Source organism: Musa acuminata, chromosome BXJ1-9 (genome assembly GCF_036884655.1).
Source record: "Musa acuminata AAA Group cultivar baxijiao chromosome BXJ1-9, Cavendish_Baxijiao_AAA, whole genome shotgun sequence".
NCBI lineage: Eukaryota > Viridiplantae > Streptophyta > Magnoliopsida > Zingiberales > Musaceae > Musa > Musa acuminata.
Genome location: NC_088335.1, coordinates 8,913,400 through 8,937,558, shown reverse-complemented (window position 1 = coordinate 8,937,558; position 24,159 = coordinate 8,913,400). Strand labels below are relative to the sequence as shown.

Here is a 24,159-nt window from a genome sequence, read left to right as displayed (position 1 = left end):
GATGCTTCCGTAACGGAGGCAGCCCCCGCGAACGCCTGACAACGTATCTGGACAAGTGCCGCGGTGGACGGCCCTCCGCCCACGTGGCCGCCGACCATTTCGGGAGAGCTCAAGCGGCGTCGGGGCCCACCGTTGGTTTCTCCAGCGGGTGATGATCCGCTGCGCCTCAAACTGGGAGCCCATTGGTGTTTGATGCGCTGTGAGCCGGAGGCCACGGGGCTTCATCAAGGCCGTCCATCACGGGGAATCAACCAGAGCTGTGCTTTGCACACCCACAGAAGCAACCGCCGGTGGGTGCGCAAAGGCGTGTTTCTATCCTGGTCACTTGGCGGGGCCCATCAAAACGTGGTGAGTCACAACGAGGCGGGGTGGCATGTGATGCCGGTCGTCGTGGGTACGGAGACCGACCCAAGAACAGGATGACTCGTCCGGGTATTTACGAGAACGACGGCATCTCCGCTGGTTTTCCCGTGTCACCGCCCACCGGTGAGAAGAAGAATGGATTGCGTCGGAACGAGCACCGACAAAAATGTCCGTCACAGGAATCATCACCGTAGCAAACGATGGAGAACACGCTTTAACGGGGATTTCTATTCCTTCTCGCTTCATCTTTGAAGAAAGGCCTTGGCAGAGGCGAAGCAGAGCCCTTGTCTTGCTTCTTTCTTTCGTTTTCTTGCCTTTTTCTTCTCCTTCTTTCTCCCCTTCCTCAAGAAAAGAATCCGAGTGCGGTTACTTGATGGTCTTCCTCGACGAAAAAGGACCTAACTTTAACAAAAATCGATCCGGAAACCAAAGGAAAAGAGGCATCTTTACAAGCTCTTGGCTGATCCTGTTGTTGCTTCTGCTGCCGAGCCGCCGCTTCTGGGGCTGTAGCCGTAGTAGGAGAGGTACCATCTGACGAACTTCTTCAGGCCGGTCTCTAGGTTGGTGGTCGGCTTGTAGCCCAGCTCGGCCCGCGCCAAGCTGATGTTGGCATGAGTGAACGGGACGTCTCCGTTGCCCGGCATCTCCACCACGTTCTTCTTCGCCTTCACCTTTAGGTGGCGCTCCAGGATGCCCACCAACGCCGGCACCGTCACCGGCGAGGTGTTGCCCAGGTTGTAGATGCGGTACTGCGCCGGGCTCCCCTTCCGGCCGCCGCTCCCGGTGCTCTTCTCCGCGGTGTCGAGGGAAGCGACGCAGCCCTTGACGATGTCGTCGATGAAGGTGAAGTCGCGGGCGAGGTCGACGCGATTCTTGCCGCGGTAAACGGTGATGGGCTTCCCCTGGAGGATGTTGCGGGTGAAGGAGAAGTAGGCCATGTCGGGGCGGCCCCAGGGCCCGTAGACGGTGAAGAAGCGGAGCCCCGTGATGGAGAGGCCGTAGATGTGGTTGTAGGTGTGGGTGATCTCCTCGCCGGCCTTCTTCGTGGCCGCGTACAGGGAGGCCGGTCGGTCGGTGCGGTCCGCCTCCGAGAAGGGCGCCTTCTCGTTGAGGCCGTACACCGACGAGGACGACGCCCAAACCACCGCCGGCTGCGGGTCCGCGGACTTGCACGCCTCCAGCAGCGTGACGAGCCCGGCGATGTTGCTGTGCACGTACGACGCCGGGTTCTCGATGGCGTAGCGCACGCCGGCCTGGGCTGCCAGGTGCATCACGTGGGTGAAGGGCACGACGTCGAAGAGCTTGGCAAGGAGGCGGGCGTCGTCGATGTCCCCCTCCACCACGAACACGCCATGGGATTCCAGAAGCGCCTCGCGGGCCTTCTTCAGCGAGGGATCGTAGTAGCTATTGAAGTTGTCGAGACCGACCACGCCGTCGCCGCGCTTGCGGAGCGCGAGGGAGACGTGAGTGCCCACGAACCCAGCGGCGCCGGTGACGAGCACGGACATGCCACCGGGGCGACGAACCGTGGCGGAGGCCCGGATCTGCTTCTCCCAGTGCATCCCGCCCCACGATGCGTTGAAGTAGTGGGAGGAGGTGTCGACGAAGCTCTGGAAGCTGAGGTAGGAAGCCGTGAGGGCGATCAAGAACAGCGCCCACAGGAACATGGTGCTCGTGGACGCGAAACACCGGTGGAACTGTCGATTGATCGTGTGCGCCCGCTCGATCTTCACCTTCCCCGGCGTCGAAGGAAACAGCTCAGCTTCCATCAACCTCATCATCTCTTTCCTATTCACTGCTTTTCTTGAATCGATCAATAGCGACAATGTGGATCCAAGAGGGCGGTGGGGGCGATGGACGGGAGTGGCTGGGCAGTGAGGTGTTCGTGCAAATGCCTTGCTGCACCTGCCAAGGAAGCAAGGGCGAAGGGGGGAGATATAAATAGGAGCTTGGAGGAGCGACCGAAAGCGCGTTAACGCGGTCGAATGGACGGCCAGACTGTACGCTGTAGAACATAAAAAGGAGAAAATATTGTCTTATCCCTCCTCTTCTCTCTCTTCTTCTTCTTCTCCCTTTTCTCCCTTTCGCAATATATATTATTCCCCCGTTAGGAGTACATTCTCCTCCCTTGCAACAATAGCAGGAACGCCTTTTGTTTTACCCCGACGAATCGGGACCACCATCGATCTCATTCGCTGGCCAGGACACCTTTCCCACCTGGTTCTGTGCCGGGACCCACACTCTTCGTCCATCAACGGTGAGGGTGGCTGAACGGGTTACTGAATTGATAGCCAGTCTGGTGACGTGGTGGATATCTCGTTCTGGCTGTGAGCGGGCGTTAACCTGTCGCTCGGGAATGGTCCGAATCGCGCTGTGACCAGTCTTTCGCTGCCACGTGAAGAGGGGAGGAGTGGAGTAGCATAAGCGAGGGTAAAAGCGCGGTTTGACGACGGTAGAACCGGTCGCCGCGGGAGGACGAGCGACCGGGAGACGACCGCGGGGGAGCCGTGATAGCGGGGGCCTTGGCTGGGTGCCGCCTTGTCCGCTTCCCATTTGCCAGCTGCCCCTGGGCCATGAGCTGTCTTGTGAGCTTTCCCATGTGTGGGCATCGGGAAGAGCGGATGAGCCGTGGAATGCGCGCAGCGGGCAGAAGACAACAGCGTTAGTCTGATTTGGTTCTGTGTGCGGTATGACGCAGAGGATATATGCGCGTGGCCTCATCTTCTTCCTCCACTCAAGTGGACTGCATGGGTAATTACATATTTCTCCAGTGTATTACGTACTTCTAAGAGTTACATTTGACTCTCAATAATTATGAAATTATAATAAATTATTTAATTATTAATAACGTCGTTCAATCGCAGAAAGGCGAGATTGGCTTAGGATGACCCGCGACGGCAGCCAGCAAAGGCCTCTCAAGGCCTTTGCCGAGGGTGCATGAGGAGGAGGTCGTGTAGAGCGGGTGATTTGAGACTGCGATCCGCCTAGTGGAGGGAAAGGGGGCGATTACGGTAGATCCTACGAGCGAGGGCCTCGGCGAAGTATCCTGCAACCTTCAGCATCGGACCGCCTTGGGAAGCGACCGGCAGAGAGATGCGCTTCACGAGGGTGCCTGCCGCTTTGAGGTTCTCCTACCGCATCGCCTCTACGTAAGCCAGTAGCACGTGAACCAAACAGACTCCTTCCTCCTGAGTGTCCACCGCCATCGACAACACTGCTGCCGGCTTCGCTGACGTTGCCACCTCCGTCAACGATCTAGTCCGTCCTCTGACCACTCCAACCCATGAAGATGAGGATGAAGAGGAGCAAGTTCTCGACCGCTTCAGATCGCTTGGAGGTAGGATCATTTCAGATTGCGCATCCGAACCAGAGGCACCACAACCGTTGTCAGCGACAAGAGGAGGAACAGGCCTAAGGTCGTAGGTACCGATTGGGGGCAAGGGAGTGACGGTGGCAATGGTGGGGGGCTCTGCGGTACCGGTAATGAAAACATCGAAATTATGTTAGTTGTCATTGGGTGCGGCACTGATCATTGCAGGTGGGAGAGGTGCAACGCGTTGAGCTCGGATAACATACTGTTGGGCCAAGCTGAGAGGTCGAAGGGGTTGTAGTGGACGGTGTCGGACGTGATTTGGACGAAGAGGGAGGCGTCGTTGCTGGCCTCCGTGGCGGTGCACGCCATCGACGCCTCCGGTTGCTGCTGTAGCTTTTGTGCGAGCGCTAATTACATATTATACTCGATGCATATAATTACTTATATTTACTATTTCATAAAAATAATAATTCTATTAAAATATTTAATTTTATTTCTCTTTAAACTATCAATTTTACTTATGAAAGATACCACACATGTTACAGAAATAACATTAAAAAAATATTCTTATCGTTGAAGAGATATTAATTTCATAAAAAATTAATTTATGGGAAAGTTTCATTATCTTTTTTTCGGTTTTACTATCCTCTCGGATGACCTACCTAAACGATGATGCTAGTGGCAATTCTCATCTTTTACATCGTCTCATTTTTTCTACTTTGTTATCCTCTCTTCCGACTTCGCTATCCTCCTGAATGACCAACCCAACAACAATATCAGTGGTGATCCTCATCTCTTGCATTGTCCTTGGGCTTTATAGAGATCGAAGGCGACACCTGAATCACCTTTAGAATGCAGTGGTTCGTAAAGAGTCACTAACCTTGTGCCCTCCACTAATGTTATTGTTTAGTAATGTTAGTTATAGGTGTCCTGCAAGCCAATCACGTGAGTAATGACATGTTGCATAGTCTTTTTTAATAATAATAATAATTATTATTATTATTATATTTTTTTTCACTTTATATTTGATGATTAATATATTGTGATATTCATGGATTTGTGCGATGAGAATTGGATCATGATGAGATCATGATAATGAGACCAATTTGTCTATAAATATAGACCCTAAATATTCTCGGTCATAAGTTACTCGAGAGGGACATCGAGATAGCCGGATAGATCGGTGTACTATATACTCATCCATATGATGGAAGTAGCTGGTTTCATAGTTGTTTGTGTATAGACACTAGAGATATAGTGTAATTACTCATTAGAGAATTAGTTCACTAAATGATATGCTCACAGAATACTAGATGATTAATGATACCTCATCGTCAGATAATGGTTCCATAATCTTAATTATATGTTTGGTCCTTAGAGTTGAAACACCAAGGATATCCTATATGAGCACTCCACTCTTTTATATTGGATTTATAGGTCTGGAAGTTTCAGAACTAGCATAGTCGATCACTGAGAGTAATAGTCAACCTTACGAGAGCAATTGAGTATCAATAGAGAATCAGTCGCTCCGGAGTCATGAGAGGAATGTCTCGTGTGATCTTGCTCAAGCAAATTATTGGCTAGGGTTATTTGAATTGAGAGATGAGTTCTCTAGAAGAATCCAATTAGAACGAGACTTGAGTAGATTCTGTATGGGTTTGAGAGAACCATGCCCGGTATACAGTTTCTAGAATATTAGATGAATGAGGGAATATATATACACAATAACTGATGGTAGATAGGTTAAATGGATTAGATCCCTTTGTACCATCTTGGGACTATGACATAGTGGCCTAGTACATTTATAGTCAATAAGTTGAGTGAATTATCATGAGATTATAATTTACTGAATCAGAAGGAATTTTGATAGGTGTAACTTACGACCAACTTGGTATTAGGCTAATAGGATTATACACATATAATGGATGATGCAACGAATAGAGTATTGGATATGTGATATCCAATAAACCCTTATTTTATTAGATCCATTAGGTGAGACCCAATAATAACTTAGAGTAGATAATTGGATAGAGATCTAATTTCCATTAAGCTAAAAATAATTGGATGAAGATTTAATATCCAATATGGCAGGGTAATTGAATAGAGATCCAGTACCCAATATGACAGAATCCATTAGAATTAGTAATGGAAGCTCTATATAAAAGGGATATAAGACTACTAAAAGGGTTATAAGGCTTGGACCCTTTAGTTGCTACCCCCTATCCTCCTCTCCTTGCTTCTTTCTCAATTGGTTGTCCTATCTCTGGTGCGAGATGGTAGCAAAAAGGACTACCCCTGCTACGTGGTGGTAATGCGTGAAAGCGAGGAAAGAACGCATCGCAAGAGGAGTTATGTTGGTGCTTTATTCGTCATGTGGATTACTGCTAAAGAGAAAAACATGAGTTTATCCATAGATTAGGATATGTGGATCAAGGATATATGAGTTCCCTTAGGTGAGATCATCTCACATCTTACGCATTTTTTTGTTTCATGAGTTTTTCCCTTTCAATCATCGCACGCGATTCGATATAAAATTATTTTTAGAAAACTTATTTTTATTTTTTTATTTTTTTTTGCTGCGTATGTAATGCTCTCTTGAGGTTTCCCAACAAGTAAGTTGTCCGAGAGGATCGTGAAGCCAAAAGGGATGACGAAGCTAGAGGGAGGATAGTAAAGCTTTCATATAAGTTATTTGAAATTAACATCTTTTGGACGGTGAGGATAATGAAATTATCTTTTTATTTTTATTTTTAGTATCTTTTTGTATGTGATAGTATATGCGGTATCTTCGATAAGTAAAGTCGATAGTATGAGGAGAAATAAGATTAAATATTTTACTTTCGTAATATGATTATTATTATAACTTTTTAAAATATAAGAACTGAGATGCTAAAAATAACTAACCACATAAGGTAGTGTATAATTAACCCTTTGTGTAATACTCATCTAACGACTGTACTTTAGAGTTGATGTAGGGTCATCCTAAGTCAATCGTTGAAATAATCATTTTGTCCATCGGTTTCATATAAATTCAACGTGATTTCATTCGTTTTCTTCTCAGCTCACGTTCATGTTTTCTGCAACTCATTTTGCCGACCTCGTTACCTTGAGTTGAACGAGCTTGCTGAATGGCACCATTTCTCTCGCAGACACGTGAGACTCAAGTGCTAGACCTTACGTCACGTGCAACAGGGCCAACCGCTCGCGTCGTGGATCATGGATATATCGAAGCAATAACCGCTCCGATAGCGGTCGTCTTTCGTCGCTTTCTCCCAGCCTTTTCCCGTCTCGAAAGTTCAAACATGCCCCGATTCCTCAAGTTCTCCCTCTCTTCCCTCGATCGATCGGGGAACTCCGACGCCGTGATTAGGATCTCGTTCTTGGTGTTAGGGTTTCTTCTTTGGATTTCGCCTCCGGTTCCCTCGCTGGCCGATGAATCTCCGGGAGGTACGGTTTGCTCTCGCCCTTGCTTGCTTCAACTGCTTGATGCGCCGAACCCCATCGGTAAATCCACCTTAGTTTGGAAACTCGATTGTTTCGTTGTCGATCGAGGTATAGTATTAAGCATCATTCCTAAATGAATAATTGGTCGATTAACACCCCGTAACTTGTAACGAATTGAAGTAAGCAATCTGGCCTTTGAATGCTTGCTTCTTCGATTTGGTTTTCTTATAGTTCCGTCAGTTAGATTCCAAGTTTTAGTTGGATACCATTGCTGGTATGTTGGCATGATATCAGATTGGTGTGGTACAGTTGCGTACGGGTGATATCTGAAGCTATATATTGTTTTTCTGGAGAACTTAAGCTCCATTGGCTCTGAACATGGTATCCTGTGAAGCAGCGAGACTACTTTTAAATGCAACAATGCTGTTTGCATATCAGGAAAATCAAGTGGGATTTTAGAGGTTTATCCATATTGCTTCATGTTGTCGTGATGTAGCACATATGCCTGTATCGTGATAAGAGACAAATATGTTTATGCATCATCTGAAGGGTTGTAGAACCTTAAATTCTTGATTTGATGGAACAGCTGAAAGCATGAAGATATTTTGATAGACTTGTGTGGAATAGCTAGGTCTGCTACCACCATGAGTGACTTTTAACCCCAGGGTGAAGAGAAAATAAATAGAAACCTATGAATAATCTGTCACATGCCACTTCTGAATCTATGATCTTGGGAATTACCAAGTGAATTTCTGTTTGCACATATAGACTTCATTTTCATCATCATGTCTTGTGCCCCTTATGCGCGAACATGGTATGACAATGGTCCTGTGTTGACTGACACAAATTAAACATGATGAAGAAGGTCAAGGGCCATCATTCTAGTATCATGCCATGTATCTCCGACTTTGCCTACAATGTCTTGAGAAGTTACTTCAGTAGTGGTTTTGGACTTTCACTAGTTTTGGGAGAAGTGTGTTGTTAAATTATATGATCTTTCTCATGTTTCTAACTATGCCTTTATAACAAATGCTGTTGCAGTATATGGTTGTAATATGCCTTTACGTAGCATTGCCTTTGGCTGGCTAGATGATAAGAATGCATTCCAAGCAGGAGACACAGCAACTATTAAGATTAAGATATTGGATGATTCGTGCAGAAGCAGAAACTCCAGTTTTAGCATAGCCCCTATGAATTTTTCACTTATAATTAATGGGAAGAAAGGAAACAGTTCATATATATCAGGTGTTCTTCAGTATCTAGATGGTGATCCTGTTTTTTGGAATATATCTTTTACTCCCATACGGGTAGGACAGTTTCCTGTGGTTATAACTGATGAAAATATTGGCATCCTCGATTCATCTCTCCACTTCACTGTTACGACTGGTATAGTTTAAGCTTCTGCATCAGACTATTTCTTTTTGGTTTTGTCTATATCTCTATGAAGTAAGATAGTGACATCTGCCTATATATACAACTTTGCAAGACTTCAATGAAAGGGTAATATTTCTGCAGTGATTTTATTTTCTGTTGGAAGTACTAGAAAGATAATCCTCACAAAATAGAAACTTGGTTGCTTGAGGTCATAATTACAATTTTCTTCTTGATGAAAGAGAACAGTAATAATTTGATGAGTTGGTGATTGAACAGAAACCAATTGTAATTAGTTTTTTGAACAATCACTGAAACACGCATAAATTGCATTTTCAAATGAACCCCATAATATGTATATGATTTGTGGTAACAGTCTAACAGATTATCCAATTGTTCACTTATTAATTAATTGTCACTATATTTTTAAGGTCCTGCATGTAATAATCTGAGAATAGTACCGTGAAAGAGCTGATGACATGAATGGTAAGTTTACTGTTCATTTGTCATATTTGATATAATTTAAATGTGTATATGCTCTGTTGATACATTGTAACTCATGTACCTTGTGGCTTAGTGATTATATGTAATTTGATCACAAAAGTAGGATATCTTAAGAAGAACCAGAGCATTGAGCACAATTGCAATACACATGCACACATACAAAAAAAAGTTGCCTTAATGAAAAAAAGCAGCTCTTGTTGCTTATTTTTTATAATGTTTCTTTATTACCTTGTGTTCATTTTCTTGGCTGTATTATCATCATCTCCTACTATCTATATGATTCATATGTTCCAAGTTGGGTATTGAGAATGCTACATTTATTCATTGAACACAAAGTAACACATCTGATAGAGAAGTTCATTATCTTGATATACAAATATCACCGGATATTTTACAATCCAGTTTTGTCAAATTTGAAATCACATCATATAACATTTTGGAAATTAGTTCAAATTAAATGATCAATATTAAGATTCTTGTTCTGTTTTTTCTCTTCTTTTTAAAATTATTGACAATTAGAAAATTTTAAAGATGAAATCAAACTACTCCAGACTAAACGATTAGAGAATGTAAATTATAATGTCTAATAAGCAAAAATAACTGTAATGTATAATATGCATTATATATTTTCTTCGAATTTTTGAGCCAAATCTAGACAACTCATATGCTTCAACTTTAGGTATTGGCTTTAAGCCCAGTCAGAATAGCCTATTCATGGGAAAATTAATGAAAAGTACCCTACAAGAAATACAGAGGAAGAAAAGTAGAACTCAAAAGAGAAATCCATTTTTGACCAGGTCTCAAATGCAGACCTGTAAATGGACCAGTACTTGACCAATATTTACCAGCACTGCCAAAAGATCAATATTGGTTACTGATCAGTATTTATTCATTTATTTATTTTTTGGTGATACCAAGCATTCTAGGTTGATGTACCGCCTGACATATTGGTGCTGTATTGATTTGACCATTTGCGAAACTGGTTTCAGATTGATGTTTTAGCTTTAGCTAACTTGAGGTGCCATTTTTTTCGTTTACTGTCCATCTGGACACGTAGCCTCTAATGTAATTTCAAGACTCTGCTATTTCCACATCCTGTAAAATGCATAAATATTTTAAATAAAATTTATGTTTGATAAAACTTCTACAACTTAGATGTATATATGATGTGATATATGATACAGAAGATAGTTACAATTTAATGTCTTTAATAATATCCTTCATATATTAGTTACTCTCTTTGCATTGTTATTTATAGTCTACCAAATTTTCTCAGAAGGGTGAAAACAATGAACTAGTATCGAGGAAAACCCTAGCCTTTTTCTTGTGGTATTAGTACTTTAACAAGCAATATATGCTCATTATGGGATTGCCAACCAACATTAGAACATTCATACCTGATTTGTTTCTGCAGTAAAAATTATTTGGAATTCTTATTTCCAACAGAAACAAGTAAATCTAAGTTTCTCTGTGGCATTGATGAATTATTAAACATGAAAAGTCATATACAACCAAACCAAAATTACTTGAGGCCTGGCCTAACCTAATACAAGTAAATTTAAATATAAGTTACTTCTAGTTTGTTGTTATAAATTCTCTCTAGAATGTACTGAGCCTTCTCCTCCCTCCTTATTGTTGTTTAGTTTTATCCACTGAATTTAGCTACTCGATCTGTAATATTATCATACATTCTGCTTATTTCATTTTTCTTTCGTTGGGATAATCCGAAATTTAACATTATTGATATTTTTGTTTAGTAAAATATAAAAGAATAGAAATTCACTTTTTTTTTTTTTCTTTTTTTCACTATTTGCATGAGATTTTTGATCTTGCATGACTTGTAAATTTTACTCTGCAATTCACTTATTTCTAATTAACCATGTTTTTTAAAGGGCATATATATCCACCTGCTTGCATGGTTTCTTGGATGAATTTTGTCACTGAGTTTGTTGCTGGAACAAAAGCATATTTGTTTCTGCTTCTTAAAGATGCATTTGGGAATACTATCTCATCAGAGATTGATGGACCTAGTGGAGATTACTTTATGGTGTCTGCCTCTTATGAAAATGGATCTACAGCTGATCTGCTTGATGTCCAGTCTAATGGATGGAATGAACTGGGGTATTTTGGCATGGAATTTGTTCCCAAGACTGCTGGAAGTCTTTTGTTGCGTGTCCATTGTAATGATCTGACTTTGAGAGGGTCTCCTCTACCATTTATTGTAAAACCAGGTCGGCCACTTCACTTACTCTTGTGTTCCATCTGTATTTTTCTACATTGGAGATGATTTAGGTTATAATGGCTTTGTCATGTGTATTATTCCTGCTTCAGATACATGCATATCTAGACTAAAGGCACTAAATACTTATTGAACCAACTTTACAGCTTTACTCATAGAAATACATTTAGAAGATGCAAATTACAGGTACCATCCCATAAAGAAAGACTTGGGTTGTCTATAGGTAATCTTTTTAGTCTCATATGTATACTGACATATATGTCATAATTGATGTTGTCAGCCTATTTAACTTTTTTAAAGAACCTGTAGTTTGACAACTAGATGGAAATGCATCATATATGTTTTTAAATGATTTCTTCCACTCTCTTTTTCAGGTTTTTTCCACTTACGGTCTCCTTATACATGTTCTACATTATGTGGAATATATTATGCAGTAACTATACACAATATGTAAATTGTGTATGAGGATGTAAACAGATGCTTCGTAATTTCACAAACCATTTTTACATGTATAAGCAATAAAGAAGAAATTAGATATCTTTCCATAATTCTGCTATGCAAGCTGTAAACAGATGTCTTTCCTATGTTCTTCTTATACGAAGGACAAGGATTCAATTTATGGTAACTAGTATTTCTTATATATAGAAAGTATATTATCTTGAATCCTTTATATTGATGCCATCTGTTGGTTTATTAAATTGTCAGCTGTTTGTTTATGCATAGTTTGATTATATAAATTTATTTTCAATTATGACAGGACTGATGAATATAACCAGTAGTCAAGGAGAATGGAAGTATAGAACAAATTTTTTCCAGGTGTTCTCGAAGCTGGAAATTTTTATATATCAAAAAGATCAGTTTGGAAACTTAGTTCCAGGTTTCTATCCATTTGATGCTCGGGTGGTTGAGAAGGCTACTAATTTGTCCATCCCTATAGCTGACTTATTCTTTGAAGAGGTTGCACAGGGAACCCAGTTGCTTTCTTTTGTTGTTTCTGAACCTGGTGAATTCATGCTTATCATTTTTGATGCAAAGCTACATGAAAGTATCTGGAACATGACATATGATTTCTCTGTATTTATAGGTTTGTCTTCTTAAGAAGTCTTAAAGATTTTTAGATTTTCCATTTTTTCTTCTTTTTTTTTTTTTGCTTATTGGTCACCACAATTATCATACATGAACTAAAAAAATCGATGATTAAGCATATGCTGCAATTTCTGTTAACTTCTTGAGTTATATAGCTTCTGTTCTTTACTGCTGAGATTTGAGAATGCTCGTGCAAACATCTTAGCGTATGTCCTGTGGACATTGTGTTGCTTGAGGTTTCTAGTTAAGTCTACCAGCAAATTATTGATTAGATGTTTTAAAATAATGTCGTACTTTGAATTGATTTGAATGCTAACATTAAGATTAAATTTGTTTAACTTTCAGGGAACAATTTTCTCTATAATTTACAGATGCTTATTATTGTTGTTGAATATTTTATTGTGCACAAAATTATTATAGAAAGTGGAAACAAGGTACACATTCTTTCTTTTATTAATATATAATATATTGAATATACTCTAATATTCACTTTCTTAAATTCTTAATGAGATCTCTTGCTACCTTATGATAAATTGATAATAGACCCATTATTCTTCAAAATATGCTACTTTGTGATCAGTATGATGTCAATTTCTTACTTTCCAAGTTTCATTGAAATGTCTCTGTCAGAATCTTCTTCATCTGGTTGATTTTACATTTGAAAGTGTTTTTGATTGATTATGCATATTTGTAATTTTTCAGTTTAAGGTGTTTAATAATGTCATAGCCAGTAAATTTTCCTTTCCAAGTTCCTGGCTAAAGGCCGGTCACTTCTTGTGTGCAACGTTTAGTTGTTGATGCTTGCAGAATACAGACTTGTTTTGGGTTGTTTTCTAAGTCGTTATTTTCATAAACATATTATTGGTATAAAAATTGATGTTTTTGTGTTTCCTTAGGTTATTGTCATGAATCAAACAGTTTTGCAAATGGGTCTGGTTTAGCAAGCTCTGTTGCTGGTAAGATATCAAGCTTTACAGTTTATTTGGAGGACCTGTATCATAATCCATCTCCAGTTGAGGCAGAAACGATACGTGTGGAAATCTTAAGTGAAAATGGTACTTCTAATGTTCTACCAATTATATTCCCTTTGCAGACTCTTATTGGTAAGAATTTGAGATACTTTTTCTCGTAGTGCCTTTCCATTGTTATTTTTAATTATGTATTTTAGTCAGAATGAATATGTAACAGAGCATAGCAATGTTGCTCATCAGTCTGATGGATCTGCTAGATGGGCTCCTGCATTGCCAGCAAATGACAATCACACCGTAAGAGTTCCATATTTGAGTAGATTAGTTGATATATTCATTAAGGACTAAACTCAATTGCCTTTCTTAGATTATTGGGAATTCAACAGCACGATTTAGTGATTTTAATGTTACCTATACTCCAGAGAAATCTGGTGACTACAAAATATGGATATCCTGTGGAAATATTCCTGTAAATGATGGCAATCTTTATATGATGAAGGCATCTCCAGGTAATTTAATATTCATTATTATGTGCATAGTTTGCTGTCCATAAACCCATATAAATCTATAGGCCCTTCTTTTTCTTAGCCCTTTAATTGACAAATTTTCATGAATCATGCAATATAATTGTATTCTACCATAACCAAAATAACTATTGTCATACAAACTCTTGCTAGATGATTTTTTTATCAAAAAAAAATGCTGTACTAATATTTTGGAAGTCTACAAATAGAGCCATGAAGGTCATTCAAAATTTTTAAAAGAGAAGAACATCTATTCTCCTTCCAAAACCATCAACTCTACCTAATCTGCCCTACTTTGTAGCCCAATTTACTGCTTGATTACATTTCCTAGAGTTATAAGGGAAAGCAAACATTACAAAATTCTTGCTGAAAGCCCGTATATCAGCCAAAATGTTCCTAATGGATCGTGAAATAAACACCTTATCCAAAATCATATTTTTCAACACTAGGAGTCTGTCTCAAGCACCACATTACTAAATTCTTCCTTCCAAGCAGCGAGTAATCCTTCCCTGGCAGCAAGTGCTTCACATTAAAGAGCTGATTTTTGCTTGACCACTTTAAGGCCTCCCATCCTGTGGGACCCAGTGGCATCTAGAGGGATGTATCCTAGCCCTCCATCCTGTTGCAAAACAGATCCATCAGTATTAATTTTTATCCACTCAGGTGGATTTGTCCGGCTAACATTTGCAGGAGTTCCCTTCACTTTCCCTTCAGATTCATGGAATCTAGAATAGTCACTCGTATTGAATAAAGTATGCTCACAAATACTTTTTAAATTAGGCCTACCTACAGGAAAAAAATTATTATTTATGGCCTTCCAGAAAATCCAAAACATATTTGTAATTGAGTCTCATTGGATAACTTCACTTCTTTGTCTGGTTTAAACAGTAGGAGTATAATTACTAAATAATAATTTTTTCATTGCAATCCTAATGATTTGGTTGATAAAATTGTGAATATTTAGGCTTAATACTGGTTGTTCCGAATTTATTTTATTTAAAGAACATTAGCAACAAGTCTTAGCATTATCTGGTTTTAATGGTCTTCAATATTTAAATCTAATTCATATTGAACTAAGACTTTTATTAAATATTGTTTATTTAACCAACATGAAGTAATTATTTGCTCATATTATTCAGGTTTGGTTGATACGTCATTATCAAGTGTTTTGCGTTTTGCATCTGATGTTAAAAGACATGCTAAAAATGAAGTTTTAGTGCAAATTGTGGACTCCTATTGGAATCCTGTTTCATCAAAGCAGACAAAATTGAATTTACAAGTGTATTCTGTGAATAGTTCAAGTTTCATTAAATGGGATTTTCTGAACAATGAAGATGGATCATACACTGGTTACTACATGGCAAGAGATCTTGGTTCTTATAATATATGTATCTTGTTTGAGGAGAAGCATTTGTCTCCTTGTCCCTTTGAGGTTCACGTGTATGGAAGTAAGTTTTGGATAAGTTACTGTATGTGTTGAATTTATGGTGACAAATTTTGTTTGAATGAAAATGATTACTTTTTGTCTGTCATAGTTTCATCGTTTTCTTGTAACACATTATTAGACCAATAATCTTTTTGTTCATATATTAAGCAGGCTGTAATAACTCAAAATTTATTGTTCTACTTAATGACTCCATATATTTTGTGATCTCTTTTGTCATTTTTCTACCATCAACTATAAATAATTAGCATCTTGCATTGAGATATATATATCAGATACTGCATCTGCAGAACAATTGACACTAATTTTCATAATATCGTCAACATAGTGGATAATGATTATGAAACAGATCATGAATTAAATAGTCCATCGGTAGTTGACATTTATATTTTTGTTATGAAAATGCAGACCTTTATTTACCTTAGTAGGTGACATAATGATAACTCAGGTTGGATGTTGGGAGCATGCCAGATCATGGTATGCAGTGAGGATGAGAAAAGGGCCTACCTGGAAATATGTTTGAATTCGATAGTATAAAATTTACTTTTGAAAAAGAACTAGTATGTATCAATTGTTTTCTAGTTAGGGCTTAGGAACTACCAGATGTAATTGGTTGTCAGTGTCAACAATATATTTAATTATTAATGTTGTAACTTACATAAAAAAGCTTGTTATGTTTGAGTTCATGTTCTTAAATTATGTAGCTATCTCATACTACTAAACCTGTGATATCTTCATTCTTGGTTAGGGGAATAACTACCTCAGAACTTTACAATGACATGTGTAATTAAAGTTGCTATATTCGAAGACATCTGTATATGTGACATCTGATTACTGCTAGAAGAATGTAAAAAAGCTATATTTTGACAATGATTGAGCAGTTAGGTTTATCTATGTTCTGGATTTTTGGAACTTGCTCTTGACTTCCAACATTTACATGTAAGTATGGATTGTTCTCTGATGTGATCTGTTGTTATCCATGCTTGTTTGGAAATGTTTGATAAGAATTTGAGAGAAATTATGCATCTATGTTGATCTGCTGTTACTTGTGCTTTTCTTGTGACTGTATCTTCTTTTTTCTTTTTTCTTTTTGCAGGAGAGTATTTTTCTGAGGTCACCAATGATAGCATCTATGTCTGGGAGGATGAATCACTTGCTTTTGATGTCCTTATGAATGATTATATTGCAGGTGGAAATTTTAATATAATTGAATTTTCAATAGTAAGATTTTAAATCTCTAGCTGCTCATTTCATGCTTATCAGTCAATTTGAATTACTTTTCTAATATTTACGTTTGCCATGTCATAGACATTTTCTATTTGTAACTAAAAAAACATGTATTCTGGTGTTAGGACACATCCAACTAAGCATCTAAACAGATGGCAACTTGCGACACTTACTGTTTTCCATGTTAATGTGATGATCCAGTTCCTATGTCAAAAGTTAAACCCAGTGCCCTAAGTTTGGAAGAACAGACTTAGTAGATATCGACAGACTATACCACTGCACAACTTGCCCTTCTCCTCTTGGGTTCACTTTTCATTTTTTTTCTTTTTCCTCTTTTGCCTTCCATCCTCTGACCTGCATCTAAATCCATACTCACCCACCCATTCACGCACCTCCTTTTGCACTGAGCAAGTGTTACTGCTTTTGCACTATTTACTATTTAGGTATTGTAAGGATTGGAAAGCAGATGTTTTTTAAATTTTTTTGAAGTTCGAAACAGAACCACTGAAGAGCTGCAATCTTTTGATTCAGATAAAAGAATCAAAATCATTGTTTGCACACCAGTGTATCACCATAAAAAAGACTTTCAGATGAATAATAGCAATTAAGATGATTGTGTTCAAGCAGTTTATTGTCCAACACACAATCAGTTCATGGTTAAGACACTCGGATTAACTTATTCAACCTCTTGGTACTAACATTGACGTTTGATTTTGTTTATCATACCTGATGCAATTAAGTTCTGCTTATTGTCTGTTGTGTTTGAATCAGGAAGTTCTTTAAAATAATGATATTCAGTCCTGATCACACCTGAACCAAGTGTAATTTACTATGGTTCTATGCATCCAACCTGACTTTTTCTGTTGCATGGGTCAGGTATTGTTGAAAATGTCTGAGCTCATGATTCATGTGTTGTATTGACTATAAGTCAGAGCTGCTTGTGTAGCAGTGGAGGTTGATGACCTGAACTGCTGGAGTCCAATCAAACTGATCCCATGCCAGATTTTGGTACCAAATATATTTTTAAAAATTTCAAAACTACATGTCCAAAAAAAGTTCTCTATGCACCATTTTTTTCATTTTAATGAGCATATGTGAGCTTCTCTCTTATTCCTATCTGTCCATTGGACTAGTTAACTTCAATAGCATTACACGTTATGATTATAGTTCTATTGATGCGTGGTTGACATTGAAATGAATATGTCCTGCTAATTAATAATTGCTATTGTTTTTGAAAGCCGCTTCATGGATCACTGTTGCAATATGGGCAATTGTTTCGTTACACTCCTTACCAGGGGTTCTTTGGGAAAGACTCTTTTTCTTATACAATATCTGATGTTAACAAGAATGTTGCTACTGCTGTGGTCCTTATCTCTGTCTTATGCAAGCCACCTCAATTTGTTTCTTTACCTGTTGGATTGCATGTAATTGAAGACATTATAAGCCCCAAATTCGGGTTAGTTTTCTACTTTACTGCAAACTTTTTGTACCTAATTCCTGCTTTACTGCAGTAAATTTTGATATGTGACAGTGGCTTTCCTGGATTTGAAATTATGTACTCGGATGTGAAGCAAAATATTTCTCTTGCAATAAGAGCACAATCTGGTAATGTCTTTCTTTCTCCGATGCAAATGCAGCTTCAGCAAACAAAGGGAAGTTTGTTTTCAGCAACCAGGGATGATAGAGCAAGGAAGGACTTAGTAATTTCTGGCCATGTTGAAACAATTAACTCTGCTCTACAATTTGTCAAATATCTTGGGTAACATGCAGAATTTTGTAATTTATGTTATATTATTAGAATTATAATGCACATACTGCAGAATTGAGGTCTCTTTCCGTTTTGTTAATTTCTATTTAGAAAAGAATAGTTAGATGCTTATAGTCCATATACAGACCTTGCTATCCGACTTTGTAATTTAATGATGTGCTGCATAGACCTGTAATACGACAGGACAGTAAATATGATTTTTAATATGGTGGAGGTTCTTCAATGCTATTAATTTGAAGTAATTATTGCGGCATAATTTAACTTAATAGTAATTATACCTGGATCATGTTGTTGTTAAATATTACCCTGCTTGGGTCTTTTCAACATGAAGTTGAAGGCATATACAGACAGAAAATGAAATATAGTCTCATATTCCTAGCATGGTTCGCATTACTGGGTTGTATCGGTATACTGACTAGCTGTTGGTATGGTACGTACCGAGCTATACCGAGTTATACAGAACATACCGACACACGGTACACTGGGGTGTACCGATGTACTACCCTTACCGATCTTCTGTTGGACCGGTATGTACTGCTTGTATTGAGCGATACGCTTCGTTACGTCAAACCTTGATTCCTAGAAGTGATATTTCCAGTATCGTGTACCTAATATGGAAGCTTCCTTAGCATAAGTAAGATTTAGCCCTTTTATGGTTGTTTAACAACTACGTAACTAAAATCAAGAGGCTGTGGAAGAGGGAAATTTGGCAGTGGCTCCCTCACAGTTTACTGGGCACTTCTATCACTTAGCAGTTAATTGGCAAAGCAACAAATTACAGTGAGTGACATCAACTGATCATGATAATATGTAAGCATTTTTTCCTCGATGTTCATTAATATTCTTCATGTAACATGTAATTTGACTTTAGAACCTTGCTTTTCTTTTTTCTTTTGTTCTTTTTTAATGGAAGCATTTGACTTGGTTAAATGTGGAAGCTTCTTTATTTCAGTAGGTTAAATTAAGTGCTCAGGATTTTAATATTTTATCTTGTAATGGTTCTGTTTGCTTCCATGTAGTAATGAGAACTTCTATGGAAATGATGTTATCACTTTGCATGCCATGAATGAAAATGGAGTACAGGAAGCTCGTGTTCCAGTTTTTGTTGAGCCAATAAATGATCCTCCTATTATCAGTGCTCCTAAATTTATCAGTTTGGCAAGGAAGGAAGGAAACAATGGACTGCAGATTTTTGACAAGCAAAGAGATGCGTTTGAGTTCTTAATCATGGACTCGGACATTTTCAATTTTGTTGGTAATTTTTTTTACTGAAGAAATTCTGGAGTAATTATGCACCGTAGAAAGAATTATTTCATTAAAGTTACAAAATTGAAAAATTTAACAAAAGATAACTAAAGTAATTAATCAAATTAGGAATGTACTTTGAAGTGCAGAAACCTAACACCTATACTTGTTCCTTATCTTAGGAATTGGGATGACAGTGGTGATTCTATAATATGAAGTGAACAGCCATGGTTAAATGTCTCATATTTGTGGACTGATGATGCTTGAGGCCTTGAATACATCTGGATCATATACTGAATGTATACAATATTAGTTTCTAGAAAATTAAGTAGAATAATGCAGCTTGGACTTTGTATCCATCACCAGCTGTCTGATATGAATTTGTAGATGTCAAATCAAAAGTTTACCACATTGACATCTTAGATCCAATGAAATTGCAAATAAATTAATTGTAGGTTCAGAAATTCAGTTTTGCTACTGAAATATGGTTTGTAATGACAAGGATATTTTTTGGCTGTATTACTGCAGAAAGAATGATGTAATTGTTACTTGATAAGTCCAGACCCATTGAATAACTAGAATTGGATTTTGCAGTCAAATCTTTTATTCTTCATGGTAATAAAAATTTTAGATTTGTACTTTATTAGACTAGGTATATGAATAAATTTTTATTTTGATCTCACATTTCAGGTAACAAGTCTCATTTTCGGGTCATGTTGTCCATGGAAGTAAATGATGGGACCATATCAACTACTCTGCCAGTCGGTCTTGTTAACACAGCTGAACTGAAAATCAAGGGTAGCAACCAGTGGCAGCCTCTTCAAACTTTTGTGACAATATCCAACCATTTTGTGCTTAAAGGAAAAGGAATTAGGTTCCATGGTTCAATTGGTGATTGCAACAACGCAATACAGCGGTTGTTCTATCAAGTAAGTTCAGAACACTATGCAAATTTTACAGCTTAATATCATGTTATAGTAGGCATATTGTGTGGCTCTAATTCCTTTTTGTATTATACATGTCCTGAATCTTTTTAAAAATTAGGTCAAAGAAAATATATATCTTAATTATTTTTCTTATCAATGGATGAAGTGATGCGTCAATTAGTTCCACATTAGAAGTTGATGGTGGATTGTGTTGGTTTATGGAGGCTAGATAGGATATACTAATGGTAACTTAAGATTAAGCAATTTGGATCATGGGGTTGATGATTTGTGTCCAGTTACTGGGCGAATGAGCCTATTGAACATCTCTTTTCAAAGTGCTTCACACAAGTCCAATTTAGAAGTGGTTTTTTACTTCAGCATGACTTGCATTTGATTGATGCCATAAAAAAGCACTCAAACTGGTGCTGCAAGCAAATTTCAGAAAATAAAATTTTGGTTGATGTCATATAAAGCATTCGAGAGAGTTATATGAAGTGCAAATCGTAGAAATTTAATTATACTAAAAAAGGCATAGTCTACTCCAACAAATCCAAGAATTTAAAAGGTTGTAGCAGAGCCAAGTATATGATAATTGTTGGACAGGTAGGAAAAAACATCATAAACAATTCAATTGGCAGTTTCTGAAGATGGTGATATTGAGATGGATATCATAGTAAATGATTGAATTAACTGAACAGTTTTGTATAGTTTCTATGGATGAAAAGACAAATGTAAACTCTTCTATATGCATTAAATGTATCTTTATAAGATCTGTGAATGTTCCGATTAGATGAGCCAAGTTAGGAGGTGGTGCCAAGTGGCATAATGGAAGCGCTGAGACAAATATTAGATTCAGTAAAGAAAAAAGTTGTGGTTATTAATTAACTAGTGCTATTTCCCTCAACAAAGCTCAATGATTAGTATTTATATAATCATAAACAATTTCTTAAACTTAAAGAATATTTTCATAGAACTACTATTAGAATTAGGTTGATTATTTTATGGATCAAAATAGTCAGTTAGGCAACAAGGCATGACTATGGATTATGTTCAGATAGTTTTTAGTGTTACTAGCAAAGATAAAACTAGATATAATTATATTTTGAAAACTAAGAAAAGTTCTAACTGACTATTAAATGAAGGAACATCAATAACACAGTTATCGACATGATTGAAGAGGACAGATTTATGCATCTAAAAGGTGAAACAAGTCAGCGCAATTACCGGGGAATTTGGGCTTTTCTAATTCAGTTATCTTAGGCATTTGGGCCAGTTAAAAATCTTGGCAGCTTCTCTACACAACACAAGGTTGTTCTTCATCTTTTGCTGCATCTAATACCGAAATTTGAGGATTGTGTTAAAATTCTTCATCTTTCTGGATGTAATTCATAATCTGATAACTAAATCCTTACGTTTTAGACATAATGGGAAACATAAAGATCTGATTCATCCCAGAGAATAATTCATGACTCTTCTATTTACTTGTGAAAGTTGAAGATCACAAGAAAATTATAAGACTTTTTTTTTTCAGACTACAGAGAGTGATGCTGCGTTGACTGTGACTGTAAATGATTTGGGAAATCATGGATGCTATCCTGATTGTCTAGAGATGATGTCATTGCCGCTTTACAATGAGGTCACTGTTAATCTCTTTAAAAGAAGGCCTGTTAGCCAAATGGAAGCTCTTGGTACGGATTTTGTTCTACATCCTTTGGCAATGTTCATTTGTGATGTCAAATAAAAAGGCATATAAATATACATTTACATATACATATATATACCACACACACACACACACACACACACACGCACACATATATATATATATACTATAATCTGATTCTCCAGAGGGCATCACTTCGCTAGCTTTTCTTTTTGTGCTGAATTAGAACCCTATTGGGAGGATTTAGGCCTCAATACTATTACCTCATTCAATCATAAAGGCTATGATGTAAGATCAGCACCAATGAACATGATCAATGTCATCCGTAACATTTGAAACCAAAATTCACATGATTGGGATATATTTTAGCTAACAAAAAATGAAAGATCTAAAATATATTCATGCATGGAACACTGATGACTTTATACTAACGATCCATAGAATTGATCATGATCTAAATACTCTAAAGGGGATTGCATATAAAAATTCAACAAGTTTCTGTCAGCTATAGTGTTGACCAAATTAAAATTTGTTGCCACTAATTTTTTGTACACTTTATGCTATGGTAAAATATTTTAGATGCAGAATTGTTTATTTCTAGTTTCTGTAAGTGTTGTAGATTGTGCTCAATAGAGCTGATTTACAATTTGGACTCCCCATGATTGATTCTAAGCAATATGAGTACGGTCTCAATCCTCCTGATGGGATTATAACTCCACTCTCTTTTTCTTATTTTGTTATATCTATGTCATTGGCTACTACATATATATAGAAGACAGCAGCAGAAAGAACCTAACATCTGCATAGAAACAAGGAGAGAAATTAGAGGGTTTTAATTAAAGCATAATGGTAATTTTAGTCAAGTTGGAGCTTGGATTTCATTCTAAAATAGTTCCATTTTGCTGAACTCAATAAACAACATTTTTTATTTAGTTTTGTTACTCATTTAGCAAAACTATTAATAGGATGCACTTTTAAATCACTATTTAACATCTCTCTCCCCGAAATGTGTGTTGGTACGTACCTTCACCACATTCTTGGTGTCAGAATGTGTATCGAGTAGATTAGGTATTTATTTATTCAAGCAGCTCATATAGTTGGCATAGCCAAGCTCTTGATTGCCATTTTTTTTCTTTGTGTTTACTACCTTTGCTTCATACACGGATTGTACTATTCTTGATCAAAGCAACGACTAGCAACTTGTGATAAATTTGATATTGTCTGTGACCGATATTACTTTCGACATATCCAGTGCTTGGGTCAGCAATAATAGTGGAAATCATCATGATGCTTCTCCTCGGCGCGGTGCTTCTATTCTTTATTTGTAAATGTGTGAATGCTCTTCATAGAGAAGGAAGTGATGCAACAATTTAAGACAAAGAAGTCCCAATCAACCAAACTGTAAGTGTTCTTCAATCTACTGTCCTCATATGCACATCCATTAATGCATTCGATGCATCTTTTGAAGATTTTCATTCTTGTATAACAGCTGAAGCAAGTAACTTACTGTGACTTGTTTGGTGTCATGCAGAGCAACAAGCATCACTCCAAAATTTGACATACAGAAATGACCGTCTTTTCTCTAAGAATGAACTATTCATGCAGCAGAACAGCATGCAGCTTAAATCGTCGTCCATGTTGCCGAGCATCTGCCATGCATTACGGAGCATGAATCACGACCTCTTTGTATCTGTATGTTGATATTATCCTATGAAAAATTGAACTCCTTTCTGCTACCATGTGATCAGCATAGTCATTTAATCCAATTATATACAATGCGTAAATGCCCTCATGATTTGGTTATGTTCTTTAAGCTGTATGCTTTGAAGTAGCGGACCGGTGGTGGTCATTTTGACTGTGTTAATGTATAACATGCCGTTGTAACACTTCATATATTCTTAATTAGACATATCGAAAGAAACAAAAAAAAGGCTGTAGTTGGACTCATCTTTTATAATATATAAATAGAAGGAAAACTAGGCACAATTTACCTCCCAAGCTTTCCACCCAGATTCTCAATTATCCACGTTAAAAGAAACAAATATATTAATTAAAACCATAAGAAATGTTAGTC

General features: G+C 37.9%; 2 protein-coding genes across 4 annotated transcripts; one reads left to right on the top strand and one right to left on the bottom strand.

Moving 5' to 3' along the window:
* Positions 1–746: 746 nt before the first annotated feature.
* LOC135593041 (UDP-glucuronate 4-epimerase 1-like) lies at positions 747–2,368 on the bottom strand. Its single transcript, XM_065082846.1, has one exon. The coding sequence runs from the start codon at positions 2,142–2,144 to the stop codon at positions 810–812; it is 1,335 nt and encodes a 444-aa protein (XP_064938918.1). The 5' UTR covers positions 2,145–2,368; the 3' UTR covers positions 747–809.
* Positions 2,369–6,949: 4,581 nt separating this feature from the next.
* Positions 6,950–23,877, top strand: LOC135583373 (protein GAMETE EXPRESSED 2-like). Of its 3 annotated transcripts, XM_065082844.1 has the most exons (16): positions 6,950–7,123; positions 8,162–8,506; positions 10,888–11,226; positions 11,992–12,318; positions 13,217–13,423; positions 13,509–13,585; positions 13,656–13,797; positions 14,952–15,260; positions 16,353–16,477; positions 17,722–17,939; positions 18,015–18,242; positions 19,271–19,506; positions 20,187–20,425; positions 21,954–22,110; positions 23,338–23,486; positions 23,617–23,877. In XM_065082844.1, the coding sequence occupies exons 1-15, from the start codon at positions 6,979–6,981 to the stop codon at positions 23,457–23,459; spliced, it is 3,216 nt and encodes a 1,071-aa protein (XP_064938916.1). In that variant the 5' UTR covers positions 6,950–6,978; the 3' UTR covers positions 23,460–23,486; positions 23,617–23,877. The 3 variants fall into 3 exon arrangements, 2 of the variants coding, with proteins under 2 accessions (XP_064938916.1, XP_064938917.1); XR_010479364.1 differs by lacking the exon at positions 21,954–22,110; XM_065082845.1 differs by lacking the exon at positions 8,162–8,506.
* The last annotated feature ends 282 nt before the right edge of the window (positions 23,878–24,159 follow it).

Bases quoted from the DNA above. Each gene is read 5' to 3' on its own strand.
- LOC135583373 (XM_065082844.1), top strand. From the start codon at position 6,979: ATGCCCCGATTCCTCAAGTTCTCCCTCTCTTCCCTCGATCGATCGGGG. The intron at 13,586-13,655 runs GTAAGAGTTCCA...TGCCTTTCTTAG, and splicing joins CAGCAAATGACAATCACACC to ATTATTGGGAATTCAACAGC. The intron at 22,111-23,337 runs GTACGGATTTTG...CGACATATCCAG, and splicing joins TAGCCAAATGGAAGCTCTTG to TGCTTGGGTCAGCAATAATA.
- LOC135593041 (XM_065082846.1), bottom strand. From the start codon at position 2,144: ATGATGAGGTTGATGGAAGCTGAGCTGTTTCCTTCGACGCCGGGGAAG.